The sequence below is a fragment of the Fukomys damarensis genome, unplaced genomic scaffold (assembly GCF_012274545.1).
Source record: "Fukomys damarensis isolate Sample0158 unplaced genomic scaffold, DMR_v1.0_HiC HiC_scaffold_15, whole genome shotgun sequence".
Classification (NCBI taxonomy): Eukaryota; Metazoa; Chordata; class Mammalia; order Rodentia; family Bathyergidae; genus Fukomys; species Fukomys damarensis.
In genome coordinates, this window is record NW_022900927.1 from 8,618,660 (window position 1) to 8,627,952 (window position 9,293).

Consider the following 9,293-nt stretch of genomic DNA (forward strand, 5'->3'; position numbering starts at 1 on the left):
TTTTTTTTTTTTTTTATACTTTTTTTTTGGTACCGGGGATTGAACTCGGTCCTTGCGTTTGCAAGGCAGGCCACCGAACCGCTGAGCTAAATCCCCCGCCTTGCCTGAAACTTTTGTCAGGATTCTATAATGCTCTCTAAGATTTCCCTCTTCACTTTCCTGTCACGTTCTTGAAGGACGTCTACACTGGTTCCTTCTCCACCCACCACTGTTCCCTCCGCAGATTCCAAATCCTACGGCAGCCTGCACTGCTGCCCTGAATCTCTTGCTAACCCTGTAGGCGACTGCACATTCCAGAGTCCACTCACGTTTTTAGTTCTGTTTCAGTTTTGACCACTGACCCAACGCTCCCCTCTATGGAACAGCACCTTCGTTTTCATTTCTCTCCCTTTGTCACTTTCAAATCCCTCCCAGACTTCTGTGTGTTGAAACCACTGTGCTGCACTTGCTCCTCCGCCCGTTTTGCTCTTCCTTGTGTCTGTGGGCCCACTTCTCCTATTTACTCTTTAAACGCCCCCTTTCCCCAGGGACTCGGGATCAGTTTTCTGCCACACTCTTGAATCTCCTGCCTGACCCACCCACACGGCTTCATCCATGGCTCCTCGGAGGTACTGCCTTTCTGGTGTCCTGCACGCAAATCACTCCCAAAATAGCACTAAAACGTCTCCTCCACAGCAGCTCTTCTCCCTCCTTCCACCCCACACATTCGGTCAGTCTCACTCTGTACTGCCAGGGTCACCTCTTAGTACTCATCAAACCTGCCTCCCCCGAATTCTAGTAGCTGCCCCCGGCCTCTGTTTAGATGCTTATCACTTGTTGTCTGGGTTACCTACTGCACCTGCCTGGATTATCTTCCTTCCACCCCATGTGGACCCCACCCAAAATGTTACCTTCCACCTGCTGCCAGAGTAATCTGATCTTCAACATAAACACCGTGCAGTAATCCTTTGCCAATATTCCAACAGATGCATATGTAAGAAGAAAGAACAAGGCCCCGGCCTATCACGATACAGCCCTCTGATCTGTTTTATACCTATGGAGCCTTCTCTTCATACTTTGTCTACTCAGTGTTCTTAGAAGTGACCGCCCTTCTGTGCATTTGCACTTTAAAATGTGTCTGCCTCTCTGCACAGAATGACCATTCCACTCACCATGTTAATCACTAACTTCCTCCATCCTTCAAAATCCGCTTCAAAGGTCACCTGCTTGAGGAGCTGCATTCTTAACAACCTAGGAGTGCTGAGCTCCATGAGGGCACTGAGCAAGTCTTATCTTGGTCTCCCTAACAATTGATACAGTGCTCAATAAATATTTACAGGACGGAGGGGAGGCCTGCAAATCCTCCCTGGTTACCTGTTGCCATTGGGGAAAGCTCATGCCACAGAGGCGAGGAGGGTCAGTGTAGGCTCTAAGGCTCTAGACACGCAGAGCAGAGATGAGGGGAGGGGATAAAGCAGGCTGGAGTCAAGGGGAGAGGGCTGAGGTAAGTGCGATGTAGAGCGGAGGCTACAAGGAGGGGTTAAGGAACGACTGGTATTCATCACAGTAAGTTAAATGGAGCCACTGATGTAGGAAGTTCATGTTTCCATGATTTTTAAAAAGTAGCCTGGAGATAGACTGAGTGAACATGGCATGGGTATAAGGGGCTGTACCACAGAAACCGCTTCACACTTTGGTGTCCTTCATTTATGGCACCTGCCACGGAGGATGCCAGCGAGTTCTCAGTGCACTGTGACTGCGCCATATAGCAGTTGTGGAACAAAAGTGTCTATAGCTTTTAGATGTTAACACCAATACCCTGTATTTCTCTTATTTTGTGACTAAGTTCCCATAATCAGGACCAATACTCTGGGAGGTGACTTTGGCTAATGCCCCAGGGTCACTCAATAATTTAAAGCACAGTGGGAAATTGGGAAATTCACTAATAAAAATTTCACTCAGCGTCGGGGATTTAGCCCGGTGGTTCCACTGACTGCTTCACAAGAGCAAGGGCCCAAGTTCAGTCCCTGGTACCACCCCAAAATAAAACTAAAAAAAAATAAATAAAAATTTGACTCAAAGGAAATCACAGGCCACACAGCATTTGGTGGGGATAAGATGGGGCAATGTGCATGTAAAAACAACTAAAGGTTGTACAGTTGCTCCGAGTCACTTAAATAATCTTCAGTACTAACTGAGGACTAAGAGACTCAGAGGACTTGGTAGCTACCTCCAACAGGCTTGCCAGCAAGGAGAGAGCTGACTTACATGTGATTATAGTAGCAAGTGTGGCTCAGGCCCAGAAGAAAGAAGCCACCAGAGATGTGAAAAGCCGAGGGGGGTTCTGTGTCAAATGGGAGCAAAGAAAAAAGGCTGGTGGCTGGTGCAAGGCCTAGCCAGGGATGGAGAGCTCCAGGGACACCTGCAGGAAGATGCCTCCTCTCAGCAGCAGAAGTCCTAATCAGTATGGGAGGTGAGGGTGTTGTCAGCATGAGGAGGTGGGACAGAGGCAACTGTGTGCTAGGAAACTACTCCCAAAGGCACTCAATATTTATTTTTAGAGGAGCAGAAATAACTCAAAAGGCCTTTGAAACTTTATCTTCTACTGTCTACAAGGACAAAAGCCAGACTTCACAGTGCTGTGGAATACAATACAATAACAGACTGATTCTCAGGAACTGATTACGTTTTTTAAGCTATTAGGTATTAACTGGATAACTGGAAAACAATTTAGTATATCTAGAAATTTGTCCACATCAGTTGTTATTTCACCTTTTCTGAGAGGGTAGAATGAGGCCAAATTTAGTTCCTATTTTAATGAGCCTATGAATCCATAAAAGTCTTGTCAACATCTCCCAGAAAGCATGAGTATAAAACTTTTCCTTTCAACATCATCTGACTTACCAACTACAGAAAAATAACTTTTTCCCAGGTGTTTTTTGGGGAGGCTAAAATAATAAGTGCTATTTTGCACCAGGATGTTGTTATTAATTCTGATAAAGGCTCCCAGAAGATATATTTGTAATTATGACTCATTTTGGAATAGGTAATCGTCTTGGAGTCCTTTTGAAAATAAATAAAATAAATGTGGCTTCTACATTATGTATGGCAGCTACACCCTTAATAAATCCTGATCACGAAACACAAGCAGAAATGAAATTCAAATCAGACCTCAGGCGGCTGCAGAGTATTGTTGACTGAAGAAGCCACAAAATGAACCTTTTACTCACCAAAGAAAGCAGATGTATTTTCATGCATAATGTATATGTTAAAAAGCAATTATTTTATACGAAGAATGTTATTTAATAAAACCCACCTCGATCTGCAGACTTGTAAATAGGGACCACAAAGGGTGTCCTTGCAAACATAAAAATCCCTATGCATAAATTCAAAGCCTGTCAATGAAAATTTTATGCCTCTTTTTCTATTCTCTTATTCTTAAAAACAAAAAACAAAAACAAAAAACCCCAAAAACTAGTTCAATGCAATGGTTAGCTGAAAGGGCACAAGTACAAAATATGTTAGTTGTTAACTGTCTATCACATACAAGTGTGTCATGCATAATAGAAAAGATGGTGTTTTCTATGGAAATATATTTTGAGATCCATTTAAACAGCACCAGAGCGCTCAAAAATCAGGTTAAACTGAAGAGAAACAGAGCCCATACACAGACACAAACACCCAAACATGTTCAGCACCAAGATGACCTGTGTGCTAAATCTGAGTTCCAAGCCAACAGAATGGTTTCCCATTCACCAGGCCATTTAAGGAACCAGGTGGAAACCAGTGGCCAAGAGACAGATATGCTGCCCAAGGCAAAAGTGGTGTGGGGACCTGTGAGCCTCCCTGAGTGAGCATCATTCTCTTGTGGGCTTTCTTAGGGGACAGTGCGGAAGCTATGTGCCAACAGCTGAGCCTGCATGCGCTCCAGTCTGTTGAGAGCCATTCTACATAACTTTTTAGGAAAAATCATTTCATAATTAAAGTATGACTATAGCTCTCTAAAGCTCAGTGTCACCTTGCCTTGTGAGCCGGCTGTGGCTCGTGGACACATAACTCAGTTTGCCTCTGGTCACAGCTGAGGCCTTAATGGTCCCCTGATACTGTGACACTCAAGGGCAAAAGTACAGCAGCCGAAGACATCCTGGTTCTTCAAGAACTGAATAGTAATAAAAAAAGAGAAAGGTTTCACCTGGGGAAAGGACAAATTCTTTATTAGTCTGCTATCTTGTCCCACCTACTATTGTAAGAATGCTCTCTTTACCGCCCTCATCAACATAAGACCCTCGTCAACCTTAGATCCTCATCAGGGTAGAATTCCTGTCACCATTGTGTGCACCTAATAAATAGTGGTGAGCTTGGAGTGTCTTTCTCTTTGTCCACTCTGAGGCACTGACCTTCCAGCCCCTCGTGTATGATGAAATTACACAAGTCTGTCTTTTGCCCTCACCATCCCTGTTTCTAGGCAGTTGGAGGACTGAGTGCCCTCCGATGCCAGCTCGAGCTGAATCATATCTACTGACAGTTGCTAAGTCCATCCTCAGACAACACGGTCAGATTGTTTTCAGAACTAATGGCGAAGAAGTACTTCGATGAATATTCCATTTCATTGCTCAGTAATAAATATTTAGCTCCAAACAACATAAATATTGACAAAGACACACACAGCCACCTTATTTGAAAGCCTAGTTGTATAATTTTATCTAGTGGAGAAAAACATACTGTTCTTCATTACAATATACTAAATAATCATCTGGCTCTACAACAGATGGTTCTGGACTCTAAAGCACACTCCCACATTTTACATCACTTACAACTTCACTTAACAACTTACTCATTTCAAGGTATTCATAAAATAAGCCCAGTTTGCCCATGGGCTGCAGATGGTAATCCTGTTCCCACCGTGGGCTTATGTTTTCTGATCCGGAAACTCTGCGATACCGTCCAATTAGATTCATGACCCAGCTGTCAAAAACATCAAATTATAAATCAGCATGTTATCAGACAGAGGTCATTTTGTTGCTCTTTCAAGCTAAGCACATACTCTTCCCAAGAAATTAATGTCTTATTTGCATGTTAAATTTCTGCCTCCTTACCCCTCCATGTTTTGAAAAGTACAACTATTCATCTGGATGTATCAATATTGCAACTGGTACTATTTTTTTTTCTTTTGGATGTGGGCAGCTTACTGTTTGAGATTTTCCTTCCTTTTATTAATTTTAGTTTTTCACACTTCCTATCAAAATGGTCTTTCCAAATATGAAAAGTGTCAATAAAAAGAAGCAATAAAGCCATAACATGTGTTATGGTGTGAAGAGCTGTGGAGAATAACAAAGCAAGGCAAGGTCAGTTCATACCAGTGGGCAGGGAAGTCTGAGTCAACCTCACTGAGTGACCTGAGAAAGAGATTAAGGGCTGAGCAGCACAGGGAGAGCTTCCAGGCAGAGAGAACACGGACTAAGGAGACCCGGAGGCAAGGGGGAGCCCCCACCTTTGAGAGTGCAGAGGCTCCTGGGAAACAAGTCTGCTGGCCCCTATTAAGATATGGGTGCTTATAACTCTGAAGGAAGTGAGGAGCCCGTGGGGGGCACTGAGCAGAAGAGTGTCGTCATGTGGCATGAGATAAACAGGTCTCTGAGTCTATTAAGTTGAACAATAGATCAGAGAAGTGAAACACCCATCAGGGGCAGCGGGAGCCCTGTGCACTACTGGACCCTGCTTCCACAGAGCAGTCTATTTTCTTAGACATCGTATTTCCCCCGCCTTCAAAGCCTCATGGCTCCAATAAATGCTCCCTCCACTTTTTATGGCAACTTTCTCTGAAAAGAAATCTGAGTTGGCAGCTACGGGAGTAATGTTTTTACCCCTCCAGCGTAAAGAACCAGTGTCCCTTCAAGCAACAGCCCGTTTGTTGTTTACATGTAGAGTTCACAGAAGCAGCACAACAATAAGCAACTTCAGGTACACCTACAACATCTGGCTAAGCTGCAGCTGAGTACACCTTTATGTGGATTTCGAAATGTGACAGTGAGAAGCCATCAGAGGGCCGTGAAGACAGCTGCTGTGAGAAAACCACATGGGACCTCATCCTCTCCCCACCACGTACGCCCAGCTGGCCCAGGGTTTAGGATGCTGCATGGTACTGGGCTTCCCATTGCTGCCCATCTCAGTGCTCTTTCTCTCTTCACTACACACACTTTCCCTACAGGACGAGCTCCTGGCCTCAGTCTCTTCCCCCCTTCTTTCTCACTGATGACATTGGGGGAGCAGCAGAAGCCTGGGGAAAAGGGAAGGGGTCGGAGTCAAATATCTGTGAATCTCAATCTAAATCCATACTCATCTCTTACGAGCTATTCTGCTTTGGCAAAGTTAAAAGAAAATAAGAGTGATAAAATGTTCACCACCCAGGGCTACTGTCAAGATGAAATAATTAAAAATGGTTAAAAAGGTATAGCACATTTCAAACACACCTGTACCCTCTGTATGAGGTTTCCGGTTGACTAACAGGCCATATCAGCTGAAGCTAACTGAAAATAAGGCCTACATTATTTGGAGTCCTGGCTTGGGTTTCTTGGGGATACTAGTCCACCTGGAACAATGGTTCTCACTTTGGAGTTTCCACGAAAGACACCAATGCTTGCTAATAGTGCAGCTTGCTTCAATAAAAAAACCTGAGGAATGTTCTAGAATCTGCTGTCTTACTGCCATCCAAGGGCCTTGTGGCACAAGTCACATTGAGGACCACACATGTCCACCACTCTTCATACCTCTCACACCTGAGATTACTGGGCTTAGTTTCTGTTGGTTTATTTTTTGCTCTGTCTCCCCACTTCCAGCCTCAGCCTCTTCTGAATCCTGTCCATGCCTCCAGAGAAGCAGCCATGCTTCTGTCTGGGCCAAATCCATCAGCTTGGTTTTGGGATGAAACCTCTGCCCGGCTGCTTCCCTTTCATGCTATTCTGCCTTCCAAGTCAGCTCATGTTAGAGCTCTTTTTGATCACCTTCATTTTCAGAGCTACAGACTCTGAGCCTCTTAATCAGATTTCCAGAGCTAAATCACTCATCTGTAAAGAAATATGTCCATTATTGCCCTGGGTCTTTCAGTTTTCTACAGGGCTTTAATTCTAGTGTGAAATCTCAAACTTAACTGCACATGAGAACCACCTGTAGGATTTAAAATACTCAGATATCTCTTCCACTGGCCAAGTCTAGAATTCCTTAGGAATTTTCAATGCCTACTCAATGCCTATTAATATAACCATGCATACAACTGCATTGAAACAAACTGCCCTTTACTAAATACTTACTATGTATCATGGAAAATACTTAACCCTCATAGTCTCTTGGCCTTTTCTTAACCGTATTTTTTCTACATATGAAAGATAGTCTTGCCGGGTGTGGTGGTGCACGCCTATAATCACAGCACTGGGGGTGGGGGCACTGAGGCAGGAGGATCGCTGTGAGTTTGAGACCAGCCTGGGTTATATAATGAGGCCAGTCTCAACCACATAGTGAGACCCTGTCTCAAAAAACCAAAAAAAAAAAAAAAAAAAAAAAAAGTCTACAAAAAAAAAAAAAAAAAAAAAAAAAAAAAGTCTCCACTTGTTTAGAACATTTTATAGTATTCTCACTTACTACTTTTGTAACGTAAGCTTTGCTCACTATCTGAATGTATTGCGTGCCTGAGTTCACTCTTCTTGAGTTGGATAGTGAAGGAACTGTATCTAGGACTCTCTGTGTATCTCTGGCTCATTCTCTGTCCAGATCATATATTGAGAAAGGATACCTTCCAGGACAGCTCATTTCTCTAATTTATATCAGTGTATATTCATTGTGGAAAATATAGAAGAGATAATGAAGAAGAAAATTCTAGCTATCTGCCATCTAAACACCAAAAGATACTAACATCACAGACATTATGGAAGCTTATTTTTCCTTAATATATTATGAAAGTTTCTCCAGAGCAATTTGCTTAACACATAAATTATACTAACCCCCTGTCAAATATAAGATAAAGCAAACTCCCAAAAATGCTTCAAACATTAAAATGCTAAGTGGAGCTGGGAAGGCTAAAGGGCTTGGAGTTTGTGTTCTGGGTCTAACAAATACTTCTGTAATTTACTGCTACTCTGTATTTGAAGTATCTGTGGCACTTGTTTGCTCAATAGTCTGTGCCAAGGGCCTGCTCTACATCCAGGACCAGTACAAGTTTGGAACAAATGGCAGAGGGAACCTGGACCAGAATGCCGGACACGCTGCTTCCCTGGTGCCAAGAATCCTGGTCAGGGATATGGGCCCAAAGCATGTCAAAAGATGGAGAAGGCGGAGTTCTGGAGAATGCACTTCACCATGTTTCTTTTGACATATCAACAGGAAAACAGTTACTGACTTTCAAGATTCTTTCTCCCTTCCTGTTTATTTTTGCCATGGGTGAAGTTCTGGGCAGTGAGGGTAATTGCTGTATCATTGTATAGGATTTTGTATGAAATAGAAACAAGAAGGAAACCAGAACCTACACAAAGCAACAGCAGCCCAATGCTCTTAAGTTTGGCTGACACTTAGCATTCCCAGTTTTTAAGCTAAAGGAAAAATAACTTAAAACATCAAGCAGAAATAAATACTTTAGGCCAAGCATAGAAATATCAAAAGGCAAAGTTCAGGTCACTGTACTTTTTAACAATGGGCTTACTTGAAATGAAAATATAAGTAGGTCATGGATGCTATAATTTGTCCTTAATTTTTCAACCCAAGAAATATACCCTTGTCTCTAATTTCTCAAACTGAGAAAACAGATGTCAACAATTAGTTATCGAATCTTAGCACTCAATAATATGCCTGGTTCAGAAGATGCTTTTTAATAATCTGAGACTGAGTTAAGAATTTCTTCTATTTTATATATTTATAGAATAGAGAGAAACCTGGGGGTGATGAAGAGGAAATATGCCATTCTGTTGGGCTCCTATTCTCATTCTTAAAGGAAAAAAAGTCTAAACTTCTGGGGTTATTATTTTAGATAATTATCTCCTAAAACAGTACATATATACATACATACATTATGCCTTAGGATTCCCCCCAAAAACCCTTTTATTAAAAAATTGTTTTGGTACTGCTATATACATTCAATGCAATGCCAATTGAAATTCCAACACTATATTTCACAGAACTAGACTATTCTCATTTAAAGGAAAAAAAGTCTAAACTTCTGGGGTTATTATTTTAGATAATTATCTCCTAAAACAGTACATATATACATACATACATTATGCCTTAGGATTCCCCCCAAAAACCCTTTTATTAAAAAATTGTTTTTGTGT

At 42.3% G+C, this 9,293-nt stretch overlaps 1 protein-coding gene across 1 annotated transcript in view; it reads right to left on the bottom strand.

The window, feature by feature from the left end:
• The window catches only part of Ano6 (anoctamin 6), a 199,669-nt gene that overhangs the window by 16,120 nt on the left and 174,256 nt on the right, over positions 1-9,293 (bottom strand). Inside the window, exon 16 of the mRNA XM_010638370.3 lies at positions 4,814-4,944. Within this exon, the coding sequence (XP_010636672.1) occupies positions 4,814-4,944 (131 nt within the window). The remainder of the gene's footprint in view (positions 1-4,813; positions 4,945-9,293) is intronic.